General features: G+C 44.3%; 1 protein-coding gene across 4 annotated transcripts in view; it reads left to right on the forward strand.

The window, feature by feature from the left end:
- The window catches only part of ACSS3 (acyl-CoA synthetase short chain family member 3), a 137,748-nt gene that overhangs the window by 84,042 nt on the left and 38,941 nt on the right, over positions 1-14,765 (forward strand). For all 4 annotated transcript variants that reach the window (XM_083182318.1, XM_083182317.1, XM_083182319.1 and 1 more), the window contains exon 9: positions 7,762-7,913. In XM_083182318.1, coding sequence (XP_083038444.1) covers positions 7,762-7,913 — 152 coding nt within the window. The remainder of the gene's footprint in view (positions 1-7,761; positions 7,914-14,765) is intronic.

Raw genomic sequence — 14,765 nt, forward strand, 5'->3', positions numbered from 1 at the left:
GTGACGGCTGTGTCCCAGGTGACGGGCTGTGTCCATTGTCCAGGGGCAGTGTCCAGGGTGACGGGCTGTGTCCAGGGGCTGTGTCCAGTGTAAAGTAAGATAAATAAATAAAAGTAATAAATAAAACACATATTTGGAGGATGATGGAGGATGAAATAGTGGGAGATCAACAACCTGATAGAAGTGCTGAAGCTGCTACCACCAGTCATGACAAGGCTGATGGTCAAAGGCCTAGAGGCCATGTGAAATCAAAGCAGAAATGTCATTTTACAAAGGTCCATATGCCATTCACCACATGCAGTGGGAAGGAAAGGCTAAGGAGTTGGCCTTTGTTTTTGACTGATGGTACAGCATCTCAGAATGATGGTAGCCCTTCTGGTAGTACAATCAAACAAAGGAAACCAGGACAATTTCATCTTGCACCTCTTTGTATTTTTTGCTCTTTGGATCATTTCTCTTTTTTGGGGGTATTTTATTAACCCCTTCAGTGGTGGCTTTTTTTTTTTTGGCGAGTTTTTTATGGGGAGCACTCCCTTAAAAAAAAAAAAATAACCACCACTACCTCCCTGGGTCCGGGCAGCGCTGCTGCACTGTCAATCAGCGGCTGCCCGGACCTGCGCCGCATCCCTGTCCCCGGCAATAAGAAACCCGGAGGGGAGGGGGAGGAGGTGGCGCCACAAAGGGGAGGGACCCGGCATGCGCAAAGCTGCCTGGGATCAGTGAGTGAACTCAGCAGCGCTGCCCGGCTCCAAACAGTGGCAATCCCGAGAATTTTCCGGGCTTGCCAGACTGGGCACTGAGGCACAGCCCGGAAAATTCTCGGGATTGCCACTGAAGGGGTTAAACTGCCACCCTGTCTGCCCCTGCAGTGCCGCTCTGCTTCCAAGATGTGCCAGGCTGGGAGTGTAAGGTCCACATGTATGTGATGCCCACTGCTGTCGCTTAGCTTAGTCATCCAGCTACCTCGGTATTACCTTTTGGCCCAACTACAGTAAATGAAAACAATTTTGTGAGCTGTGAAGTGATCAAAATTGACTAGAAATGAGTGGAAACTAATGTTATTGAGGTTAATAATACTTTAGGGGCAAAAACAGGCCCAAATTCTGTTATTTTAGCCATTTTTAGCATTTTTTCATAAAAATCCAGATCCAAAACCCGCAAGGGTGGTTTTGCCAAAACCAATCCAGATCCAAAACCCGAAAAAGTGGCCACCGCCGCAGTATGGACACAGTTGTAAGGGTTGATGTATCCAGCAGTTTAACCTCAGAGAGGTTTAAGTGCCAGGGAGAATTTGTCCACTGGTTCATTTTATCACTCTTATAACTGATACATTAACTCCATAATGTTTAGCATGCCATACAGTGCGCTAACAATCTTGTCCACCACATTCAGACACTTAGGCCCTTATTCTGATCTGTGCGGAAATTCCCGCATTCTTACGGAGCGGTCCGCACGCCACAGTGTTTTGCCGCATGCGGCCATCGTCCGTAGAAACGCCCACGTGTCCTCCGCATTCGGACGGACTCACTCTTTAAGAACAGGGCGTGTTTACGGACGACATACAAACCATGCGTGTGCGGGAGAAACACTCCGATTCTGCACGGTATTACAGAGTATTACAGAGAGTATGCTCGGGAATACCGCATCCGAACGGGAGCCAAGCGGTGCTACCGCCCGTAAGCGGAGTATTTACGCCAAACAACCCACTATTATGTATCTTCTGCAATACATCACATGACCCACTTATTCAATTACCTATCCTCATAAAAAACTGCATACACATGTGTATTGCTAGTATTAATATTCTGTCATGTCCATTGTTAGCAGTTTGAAAGTGTCTGACAAGTACAGCATATGTGGGTGTTTAGTACGGGTTCCTTGAAGCAGCAATGGTTTCAATTAAAGCACTGACAAGCGTCCTATTAGTGAGTAATGAGTAAAGGAGTCGATTCTATTGGGTTCAGGTGTTAATGGTTGTAGTCATTAGGCGTACGTTCGCCTACCGCATGAACGAGTGGTGTCCGCAAAGCAATAGTACACTTGTGGACACCGCACATTTCTGCCCTTTTTGATCGCGTGCATTCGGAGTGGTTTCCGAATGTACGCCCCCCAACATAAGTGTACTCCCCCGTGTCCGCCCATGTTTCCGCCCCGTTTTGCCCACTTTGAAACTACGCCCATGTGTCATTCCGCATGACGCCCATAATACGCCCCTATTTCCCGACTGATAGCGGTGAACAGTTTTGGCCGGGATTTGGCCGAACTGGTACCGAGTCAAGGCGTGGCACATGCGCGTAGCGTTCTCCACGCATGCGCAGACGCCATAAAGACGCGATCCGTAAGTACGCGGTAAAGTCCGCGTCAATCAGAATAAGGGCCTTAGTAGCATATTTATCAGCAATATTTGCGACTATATCCCCGAAATACTGTTTCTTCTTCCTACATGGCAGCCTTTTACAATAGGGTTAAGGCCACTTCCCAGATTTATGGACAGGTAGTTTTTTCCTTAGGATACGTCAACCGCTGTATATAAATCTACTTCTCCCTTTTCCTCCCAGTCTTTTGAGTGTCGTAGTCTGGTTAGAAAGGTGTAGGTTTGTTATTACACCTTATAGCAGTAGGCAGGTTGTGCTGCTGTATTTGGGCTAAGACTGGGTCAGCTGCGCTAGTACTGCCTAATTTCCGATATCCCCAGATATCCCTTCTCTACTACTAGCCAAGTCAGCAACCCTAAGTTTATACAAGTCATTCCTGGCAGTTCCGGCACCACCGGATCCAGTCCTACTCTCAGCAAGTTCTCGACCTCCATCCTCTAGTTTACTGTGAGTACTCCTAGTGAGAGGCCGCTACCTGCAGGGGGTCCCTGGCGAACACCGCTGGGCGATTAGACTCCGCACCCTCACCAATTAGTTTAATCAACACTCACGACAAGCAAGTTTATGCATACAGTAGGTCTTACAAATCTGCCTGCAAAGCTCCATGCTCCTCGAATACAACTCTGTTCAAGACAGCAACCTTAGTCGGATCCATAACCACTTAATAGTGTGACAAATCCTTTACTTCTGGTGTCCTAGCAAGAAGAGCTTTGTGACGAAGGGCTTGGACGGCTAATTCCCATTCTAAAAATAGGCTTGACACATTGCCTTATTAGGGTTCTATATTATTAGGAAGCAAATTAGTTCCTATGATTCAGAGAATGTCTGCGGGGAAATCAGTAATGCCTCAGGACAGGCATGGTAGGTTTTTGCATGTGTCTTCAAGACAAAATTTCAAGCAAGAAAGATGTATTCTTCAGGTATGACGAGGTCGTCCTTTTATCAGCCCAATAAGAGAGGTGGTCAGATGCAGGGACTGTTTTGGAGGCTTTGGTGAGTACAGCAGTGGCAGAAAGAATTTTTAAATTCATGGAAAACTGAAAAAGCGTTCACAAACATATGGATTCTAGATATAGTCACCAAAGGTTACCAATTGGAATTCTTGAACAAGCCAAGGATGGACAACTTTGTAAATTCAAGACTACCTAGTATGAGAATAGATGTCTCAGCATTACTGGAGAGTTTGAGAGAGTACAGTAGAAATAGTTCCAAAGACAGAGGGAAAAAAAGAGAGGTTCTATTCCTGCCTATTCATTGTGAAGAATGCTTCAGGTGGATTTAGGACTATAGTGGATTTGTGAAGTCTTAACAAAAAATAAATAAGGAAAAGGCAAGGTTTCACATGGTAAGCCCAAATCATAATGCCTTGCTCCCTGAGGCGGGCTATTAAGAGTCACATCATTGAAACCTATACTTATGGGAGGAGGAGACTTCTTAGTATCCATAGACCTAAAGGGTGCATATTTCCATATTCCTATCAGAAAAGGTCACAGAAAATATCAGAAATTTTGCAAGCAAGGAATGCATTACCAATTTACTTGCCTCCCTTTTGGCCTCACATAATTTCCAAGAGCCTTTACAAAAGTGCTTGTGACTCTTAACAGCCCTTCTCAGGGAGCAAGGCATTACAATTTGCGGCTTGCCTAGACGTCCTTCTCATCGCAGGTCAATCAAGTCAATGTGTACAGCACCAGATTTTGCGATAGTCTTTCTCCAAGACCACGACTGTTTGCTCAACTGGAGGAAGAGTCAATTAGAACCATCACAAGATTCAGTTTCTATGTATAATAATAGATACTATAGGTTTCATGATTACAGTTTCAGGAGAAAGATGCAACAAAATTCAAGAAAATTAGCTGGCATCATTCAAACCAGAGAAAAAGTACAGTTATATATGGCCTTAAGGTTATTGGAAATTATGTGGGTATTGTTCCATTGGCAAAAGAGAGGATGTGAGAGCTTCAGTGGGTTCTATTAAAGTACTTTCAGCTCAATACTCCTTTGGGTCTGCATCCGCAAAAAATCCCTGTCCGTTTGGAAAGACAACCAAATATGTCTAAAAGGTTCCCCTTTAGCACAGCCCCAGTTTCTGGTGCTTACCACCAATGCCAATGTAAGCGACTGGGGTGCTCTTATGCTGCACAAGAGCTGTCTGTGAGATTGGTCCCCTCAAGAAAGTAAATTCTCCTCCAATCGAAGAGAGATGAGGGCAGTTGGGTTGGCGATATGTCATTTTCAAAAAGATATTGTGGAAAACCATTTGAGTCTTTTCGGACAATGTGACTTTTGTGGCATATCTAAATCAAAAAGGAAGTACGAGTAGTTGGACCACTATGGAAGAGGTGGAGAATATCATGGTCTGAGCAGAGCAGCGTCAGAGATAGTTAACAGTATTGCATGTCCCAAGCAAAGAGAATATGGTTGCGGACTACCTAAGTAGAAATCTGGTCTGTCCAGGGGAATGGGAGTTGGAGAGTTCCATATTCCAGTTAGTAGTGGGCCGGTTTGGTCTTCCCAAAATAGATTTTATGGCAACTTCAACTAACACAAAACTGAAACTTTTTTCTTTTCTAGCATGACAGGTTCCTGCAGGAATGCTCTATCCTAAAAATTTGGTTAAGGCCGTTTCCATTTATTTGGATAATTAAGCGTTTCAGAACGGCTAATGCCCCATGCACACATTTTTTATTTTGCCTATATAGTCAAAACCAAATGGTTTTCAGCCGCATTTGATCCTGAATAGAAAAATAGACTGTGCAGCAAGACTGTATACTACAGATCTGTACTATGTAGTCTAAATTGAATGTGTACACTGTGCCTTGTGATTGAATCGGGATTGATTAGAAAATGAGTTGTACCGGCTTAAGACTTTGTTTATAATACCGGTAGGAGCCAGGAAAGGTCTTGCTCCTACAAAGCAAACCAACTCCAGATGAGTTAAATAAGTAATTGCAATAGCATATAAAAGGATTGGTTGTAAAATTCCGAAAGTAATAAAGGCACACTTGGCCAGAGTGATGTCAGTCTCATGGGCTAAGGAGGCTCAGGTGTTCAGTGCATACCTTCTCTAAACATTATCCGTTGGATGTGATTAATTTTTATTTTGTTGTTGTTTCTGCTGTGCTCCTGCAAATGCACCTGTTTTGTTGAATTCTTTTGAGATTGCTGTTCCACGTTCCTCCAGTGCATTCACTGATTTCTTTAGCCCAGTGGTAGCCAACCCTAGCCCTCGAGAGCTACCAACAGTGCACATTTTCCAGACAACCTAGCTGCTGCACAGCTGCAATCATTAATCACTGACACATTTTAAAAGATACACAGATGGAGCTAATTAGCTCACTTGTGATTCTGTGAGGAGACCTGCAAAACATGCACTGTTGATAGCTCTCGAGGACTAGGGTTGGCTACCCCAGCTTTAGCCCATTCAGCGTCTGATTTGGGCACCCAATAACTGCTCTGATAAGTGCCTTATCTGCAGGGCCGTTTTATTCGTATGGGCTTAATGGCCACTTGCCCAGGGGCCCCAGGTGTATAAGGGTGCTACTCTGATAGCTGAGGATCCCTTTTTTCCAAGGATACCAGAATTTTGAAAATCTGCCCTGGGGAACTGGTGATATCCAACTTCAAAGCAGCAGTCCACATCCGACCTATTACTTGCAATTACCAGTCATATTTATCAGGTTCTTTCTGACTTATACGGCCTACACACATGCCGATATTAAGGCATTTTCTAAGCGATTTTGCTTAGTTTGGCAAAGTCGCTTAGCAAATGCCCTCACATTGGTGTATGTGTGGGGGCTGTATCGGCAGCCGTGCGCGTCCCCGCGCGTCTTTATTGCTGGCCGAGATTGATGGACAGTGTCCATCAATCTCGGCATCGGCAGTGTTCTCCCACCGGAGAACACTGGCGCTGTCTGCTCGCTTAGCACACAGAGCTGACAGCTCGCTCTGTGTGTGGGCTGTCAGCTCTGTGTGCTATGCTATAGCGGCGCAGCACAGCCCGACCTAGCATAGCTAGGTAGCCCTGCACACATCGGCATGTGTGTAGGGCCCATTAGAGTTTTTCGGAGAGTATGGGGGAATTTTCTAAGATGGAAGTTGTATTTCACATAGGATGTTGCTATGGGAAACCAATCAGAATCTACTTCTTATTTATTTAGCACCCTCTACAAGATAATAGACAGGATCTGATTGGTTTCCCATAGCAACATCCCATGTGAAATACAACTGCCATCTTAGTAAATTTCCCCCTATATTCCAAAAGTTGGGACTCTTCCCTTTCTGACAACACTGGCGACTTGTCTCTATCATGCCCAGAACCAGAGATATCAGCCTTCCAGCAGCCGGTCCCTGCTCCAGCTCCAAATCTCTGATCCCCAAGTTCCCAGCACCTCCTGAAAGTTGGGACTCTAGGTTTTTATACTATTGAAGGCTAAGAAATCTATTTCCAGATAATGGCGATATCTGCAGTCAAACAAGCTGCCCTTCCACCGGAAAATGACGAAAATTAAGCCCACTGCATTATCAAACCCTCCCCAGCGTATAAAACACCCCCTACCTCCCTGGAAGTCATTTACAAGGGACCCTTCATTCAGCTCAGTGCCCCCTTCCACACGTTAGTGTTCACCCTCCCACCACCTGTGCAGTAAGGGAGTAATTAGCAGAAGTTACTGCTCCAGGTCCTACATGTTGAATGGAAGATAGAGCACCCCCTGCCACCCGTGGGACATCAAAGCTGCTGCTGATACCCATTCTGTCCTCCTATGGGTGGGGGGGGTGCTAAGGGCCCCAGTGCATTGCTTTGCCCAGGGGCCCACACTGCTGTTAAGATGGCCCTGCTTATCTGGCATCCATTAGCGGAGCAGTGTGTTCTAGGCAGTGTGAATTTAGTTTCAAACTATATATACTCCTTTTATATAGGGCTGCGCTGAACTCTAGGGGTGTTTTTGAAGCCTTAGCAATGAATATATACCCTTTTCAGAATTTCTGCTTCTCTATTCTCTTCTATCTGATCATTTCGAAATGCTCTTTTATCTCAATGTTGAATATTTTTGGGAAAGTGTCTCCAGTGCTTTAGTACTCTACTGAGAGCTATTTATATCCTCAAAATAATTGACAAGAGAGGAATTGCTTATTTCTTAGACAAGCTGAGTCAATGTGAGGTTTTAAAAAAATAAAATAAAAATTATTATAAGCTTTCACCTTATTGAACAAAGATGTGTGTGGGAGATTGCAGTCTTTTAAAGTGTTTTCTTTTGTAGTTCTATATTCCAGGCTGCTAGAATGTCATTTTCAGACTTCACATTCTCCTTTTATTAAAAGGTATTGAAATTGTCGGTGTCTGGATACATTTGCTTTGATACTTAATGCTTTTATTTCTCCTCAGGGAAAACCAGTGGGAACACCAGATGCATCTGCATATTTCCGTGTCTTATCCGAGCATGGAGTGGCAGCCATGTTTACAGCACCAACTGCAATTAGAGCCATACGTCAGCAAGATCCGCAGGCTGCATTAGGGAAGCCGTACTCTTTACCAAAGTAAGGGACTTATTTCATCCATGTTATTTGCAATAAATGATAATGGAATTAACTGTTTAACAATGTATGAAGAAAGTCCATGTATCATATACTTTTATTCTTATTTATGTGATGCCACAAAGTGTCTGCAGCGCTGTACAGGGGTAAACGTATAAACATTGCTAAATAAACTTGTAAACTAGCAGGAGTAAAACACCCAGCAGCCCTCCATAGTATTTGTATATAGCTTATGTAAAGCATTACTATAAAATCACTTAGGGGTAGAACAAGCGTGTGTGTAAAGGGGGGGCGGGATATTCAGATTTTTATGATGGTGCACTCTAGTGCTGGGTTTAGCCACATAACATGGCTAAAGCTAAGTATTTGGTACAGTGCAAAAACTGCTTTTTGGGCACCCAAACAGCTGTGGCTTCGCACATTCAGCTCACCAGCGTGGGGCGCAAGCTGAAATGTTGGCATCAAGCCAAACCGTTACATTTCAGCCAACAAATCCTTAAAGGGGAATGGGTAATCATAAATAGAGCTAAGGGAAATGAAGCAATGAACTGGGTAGATAAATGGTGAATATGCAAAATTAAGTTACAGACATTTGATCATACATCTATCCGTAGAGTGTAAAATTCCTGATAATTTTCCTGATTTCTATGCTTTCATTTGTGTATAGTGTACAAATAGGGGATACAGTATGTATAAAAGCTAGGGGGAAATTTTCCACATGGGGGAATAGGGTAGTAGCCTCAGACTATTATGCCTGGGGTTATTAGGTTAGAGACTCCTTTCCTTGCCCTGTCTTTTTGAGGCTGCTCATACTTAAAAGAAAGTCGTATTGCACGCCGCTGCTGGCTCTAATTAAATAGCAATGTTGCTGCTAACTGTCACTTGGTAGGTTATGTTTTAAAAAAGCCAGTTACTGCAGATTGGTTGGTAATTTATCTCTCTTTTTTTTTTTTAAATTCAATAGTTTTTATTGAGTTTTGCAGATTAAACATAAACATATCCCCCCCAAAAAAAAAGAAAAAAATACATACATATTCGGCAGGCACAGTTGGCTTATAATACAATGTCTTCGTAGTGGTCCGGCAGAGTATACAGATTATAAGGTAAATATAAGGTTTATCGTATTTCTAACCTACAGATACGACATCTCAAGTGCCCGTAGGCGCCACACGAGCACAAGAAAATATACACGTCAGCAGGCATAGATAAGGAGATTGCTACCGGAGCCAGTTACTGCCTGAATAAGTAAGGAACAGAAAAAGAAAAAAATATATACCCAGAAGGACCCAAATCAACCCCCCAATAAGCCCCCCACCCTGTATGTCCCACCCCCAACTTGGGAATACCTGGAGCCCTAAACCTAACATTCCCCTTTCTAAACCCACTAGTCTACACTTACTAACTATAAGAGCTATCCCCCCCACCCCCCACCCCCCCAAAAGTATAAATTTAGCAGGGTATTATTCAGCGGAGATATACTGAGGGCTATAAGCTTACAACGCTAAATAGAAAAAAGTATCTACTGGGAAAGAGAAAAAGTTGGAGATTACATAGTAAACATCAAGATATATCTGAAATTATAATGTGACACACAGCATCAGTCTGGCCATTTTTCCAGACCAGGAGAGAACAGGATTGTAAGATCAGGATCTTCTCCATCAGCAGAAGTAAAAGTAGGATAAGTTCCATAATAGGAGTGCATGCAATTCCAGGCCGTTGTCAAGTACAGTGTAGGAGAGTGGGGCAGTCCTGGGCAAGCAGTAGCAAACATAGAATAATAAAGCAGGATTTCAGGCTTGTTTTTGATAAATGAAGCAGGATCTCGTGGGTGTTTTTCATAGGTATCTAGAGAAGTGTAAGCCATGTAGCTTGCAGTGGCAGAGCGGGTAGGTAGAATAACTTCTTTCACTACAGCAGAAGGAGCATCAATGTAGGGAATGTGACCCATAACCTGCTGCAGAGTATCGAGTTTGTTGATGAGTCTGTCTGTAGCGGAGGCGATAGCCTGCAGGATCTGACTCAGTGCCATTTTCACCTTGAACTGAGTATACGGGGGAGGCAGAAGTGTAATACCAGTCCCACAGCTTCAGTACATCTTCATGGAAGGACAGGGACGGCTAGCACGCCCCAATAGTGTATATAAGAAGATAGCTGTAGGTCGTCAGGATATTTCAAGTAGTATAATATTACAGAAATAAAGTCCAGTGTACTTGCCAGATATTGTAGTTGGAAGATATGGAGTCCGTGCCCAGAACTGCTTTCAGCGATATATATGCATCCACGAGTCTCCAGACCGCTGCCGCACGCACTGTCAATAATCGTAGAGGATCTTAGAAGCCAATATCAGGTATGTGTCAGTAGCCCCAGTCGGATCCACGGAGATTTACAGCAGCCGAGCGCTGCAGCCACAACCCGAGAGGTACGCGGGCAAGATGGCGCCAACCGTCCCTGCGCGGTCCGCGGCAGCGTGCCCCAGATGGGAACGCTTGTTGCTCTCTCCGCTCACAAACAGAGAGCAGCCGACACCTGTCTCTCTCGCCCGCTGCGCCTCCCGGAGAGGAAGCAGCAAAGCCTCAGCGGCATAAATGATGATAGTACCCAGGGCTCGGCAGGAGCGCAGGCCGCAATCACCGGACTCCTCAGATAATAACCGGGTGGTCCCAGGAGTGTTCCAGCGTAAAAGCAGAGTAGTCAGCAGGTTGTCCCACGCCTGGAGTAAAGGTCAGGGTGGACGGCGGCAGCAGATCAGGATATAACACAGGATTTTTAGAAGGAGCACGAGGGATCTGCTGCCTACTCCATGGACGTCCAGGCCACTCTAAATTGGTATTGTTACATTTTTACAAATCCTTGTTCTGTCTGGTAATTTATCTCTCTTCAAGCCCTCATACAAATCACCCCAAGGGTGGAAATGTACTAAATCCTAGAGATTAATACAGTGGAGAGAGAGGAGGCCTTTAATAGTGTATTAAGTATTTGGGATTAATATAGCACATGCAGATGCATAAATCTGCATGGTGCGGCTATTTCCATGACATGCCAAATGGGACGATTTCACACAATTTTAGGATAGTTGTAAATGGTGTATATTGTATTTTAGGGAATGTGTAAAGCTGAAGAAAGTAGGGGGTACATTTACTAAGGTAGGGTATTCAATCATGTCAGGATTTTTCGGTTAGCTGAAAAATCTGGACATACCTATTCAGTCAAGCCGTTTTTGGATGTTTTTTCCGCTGATGCAGTTTTATATATAATATGTCAAATATGCATCAGTGGAAGTTGTCGAAACACAGCTGCATTTTCAACTAAACAAGTTAATCGGCAAGTAATTCACCGATCTACGTGTTTAGACAATTTTTTCGGTAGCCAAAAAACTGCACTTTTGATTGAGTAGATCAAATTTAAATTCGACTGAAAAACGTAAAAGTGACGATTTTTCCAACTGTGGGAAAAATCGGCATGGATTCAATACCCAATAAATCTTTTAAAAATGAAGAGATGATGTTGCCCATAGCAGATTGGCTTTCTGGTTAACAGGTTCCAGTTGAGCAAATTGAGTATTTAAATATTTCTTAGGATATATTTTACCCATATTTGCCTATATGTGGCCACACACTGTGCAATCAATCACTACACTTCATATATGTAACATATAGCAACGGATGCCTGCCACCCTTGTTTTAAAGTGTTAAACCCCACCTTTGTATGTCCGATTCATGTTTTTTAAATATTTTCGCAGCCTTTTAGAGAAATATTTAATAAAGGTTATGTTTTATTATTTTCTGAGGTGCACCACCAATTAAGGACACTCCCCTCTTTTCTTCTTTCATGTTTTGCTCAATTGCAAAGTAAGCAGGGCCAGATCAAGGCTTGTGGGGCCCTGGAGCAACTGAGGTATGGGGAGCGCCATAAAAAAAATCAACAATACGCATGCTGCCCAGATGTACCTCACTGTCTCCAGGACAGGTGTGCTCTTACCTGGCAGTGTGAGCTCTCTCTTTGCTCCATGCCAGTATGTACCCAGGGCCCGTGGCTCACTGTGCTGCTGTACACAGAGGCAAGCTAATAGTGGGACGCGGCTCCCCTCTGTGTGCTGCGCTGGCTGCTGGTGCTGTTCTGTGAGGTTCTCTCCGGGGGAATACTCGTGGCAGTGCCAACTTTGGGCAATCCGTTTGCTTTATGGTCTTTGCCTCCCGTACCGCTATATCTCATGGTGCCAGGGGGCACCATATCCCAGGCTCAGAAGCCAGGAGTGCCAGCATGAAGCTAGGGTAGAGGCTGCTGCAAGTGACAGAGATGTGTATACCTTCTCTAACTTGGCGGTGCGATCATGGGCACTGACCCACTTGCAATACAAGCGGCTGGCGTTTTAAGTGCAGAATAGCACTGGTTCTCTCTCATCGTGCATGCTGGTCCTAGAGACCCTGTTCGGCCGTCTGTCTCTCAACAACAGCTTTGGTGTGCGTATCAGCAGTCACTGACCAGCAGAGGTGCAGCTGTTCGATCCTGTCTATGCTGCTTTCCTGGAAAGTGCTGGGGCCTCGGGACAACCGCTCCTGTTGGCGTTCCTTGGATCCAGCCATGTAAGTATGGATTGTAATTCAGGGTGCAAGAAGTCCTCATCTGTGCCAGTATTGAACACACTCTCTTTAGTAGTGGTACTATAATATAGAAACACTGCAGGGTGGAGCTTCAGGCTTTATTTAAACATATTTATTCTAAATGTAAATATTTGTAAAGAAAGCAACATATGTTCTTTTGCAAACAATTGACAAAAATACTGCAGATAGTGTTATTTATAGTCTTCAAAAAATAAATAAAAAAATTGCCATACCAGTGCTTAGTTCACTGAGCTCATTCAGTAGTTATATTAACTTGATTTTCAGATATACGAAGCTAAATATGGCAATGTGATGTTGGCTTAAGGAATTGTTTCATATTTTTAGCTTTGGCATGAGCATTTGCCCTTCAGGAACATGTTAAGTCATGCTGAAAGACAAACCTCCTAAATAAAGAATCATATTTGTCGGTTTGCTTAATTGCAGAGGTAGAGGAATCTTTCCCACTAATCATCTGGGACACGAGTCTGCCGTAAGCTTCCTCACAGCAGGATTGTGCACATACTCTGATATCATCTATATAGTGATTCATTCTTGTATCACTAATATGCCACATACAAGGAGATTGCTGGGCAAGGACTCTAAAACCTTCATTAACTAAATTGTTTTATCCTTTTGTTTGAAAGGAATCTGACTTTTTCAGAATAATGCTCAGTATGACTGCAATGTTCAGTATGAAGTATGACTAAAGGGCAATACAGATTACCTTCCCTTTCAGTTATTTGGTTTATTTTCTCAATTAAACAATTAAAATTGATCTTTTTTTTTATGTGCGTTTCTTATCTCCATGCACTCTGATATTCTGCTACATGTACAGGAGTATTCAGAAACAGCATTCCAAGAATAGAAGACAGCAGGATTAATTACAGAGGCCTTTGTCATATTTGACATATTTAGACCAAGCCTCAAGCACTGAAGGCAGTAGCAAGAACCTTGCCTTTTTCTTTATACTAAATAGAAATTAAATGGCCCATTTCTGGTGTGTATTTAGGACCTGATTCTGGTTCACTTGCAAAACCAGAATCAGGTCCTTAGAGTTTGTGCTTGGGGTTTGTAGTGTAAAGCACTGTCGCGGTCACTCGTCACCACCGCCAACGTCTGCATTACTCACTTGCTCATCGGCGACTTGCTTTGCGCTTGATGGGGGTCTGATGCCATGTTGGTGGTCTCAGCAGGAGTAGTGTGGTTTGGTTTCTGGCCTGTGCCGATGTATATGGGCAGGGGCGTATTGGCCCTGGCGGGAAACCGGGTCCGTTCCAGGCAAGAAGCGCTGGCCCCTGGCTGGGCCGCGGACCGTGCGAACCATCATCTCTGCGGTTAGCGGTCGCAGCACTTTGCCCAAAACAAAGATGGCCACCACCAGCTTCTGCTCTTATCAAAGTCAAAATGGGAGGGCTTGTGCGGCTGCACGCAGCTGATCCCACTGTCCTTTGTATGAGGATGGATGGTGGCTGCCCGCATGATCTGATACCCAAGAGGCAGGTAGTTTTTTTAACAGGTTGGGTGGCACTGGCACTCGCAAAGCGGCAGAGGCAGCCTGGCAGGTGTCAGTCTGAGGTAGTACAATAACATAACTATAATGTTAATAGAACGGGGCGCAGCATCACGGAGGCGCAGAGTCTCTGACAGTATTACAGAGACCCTGCATCCCTCCAAAAATGGCTGCCGCCATTGAGAAGACATGCTAGAAGTACTACTGCACCTCTAGCGGTCTCCTCTGCTGCAGCGGTGATCTTTTGAGGGGCGCTGGGATAAGCATTTATCCCCTCTTGGTAGCAAGCATGTATTCCCCCTGACAACGAGCATTTAACCCCAATGGCAGCAAGCATATATCCCCCCCCCATGGCAATGAGCATTTAACCCCTATGGCAGAGAGCATGTATTTTCCCCCTGGCAACAAGCATTTATCTTCCAATGGCAGCAAACATGTATTCCCCCTGGCAACAAGCATGTAACCCCCCCACAGCAACGAGCATGGAACCCCTGGCAATGACCATGAAACACAATATAGCAATGAGCGTGCAGTCCCCCATGGCAACTAGCATGTAATCCCCCCAGGCATGGAACCGCTGGCAACAAGATTGTAGGTAAGCGGTACTTATGTTGCAGTTAATTGCAAAAATTTCATATGATTAATCGTTGCCCACCACTAATATATATATTTTTTTATATATTGCTGGAAATAATGGTTGCACATCAGATCAGTACTGTATTGTGTTGAAAAATGTCTCTATTG

Source organism: Crinia signifera, chromosome 4 (assembly GCF_055691185.1).
Source record: "Crinia signifera chromosome 4, ASM5569118v1, whole genome shotgun sequence".
Lineage (NCBI taxonomy): Eukaryota > Metazoa > Chordata > Amphibia > Anura > Myobatrachidae > Crinia > Crinia signifera.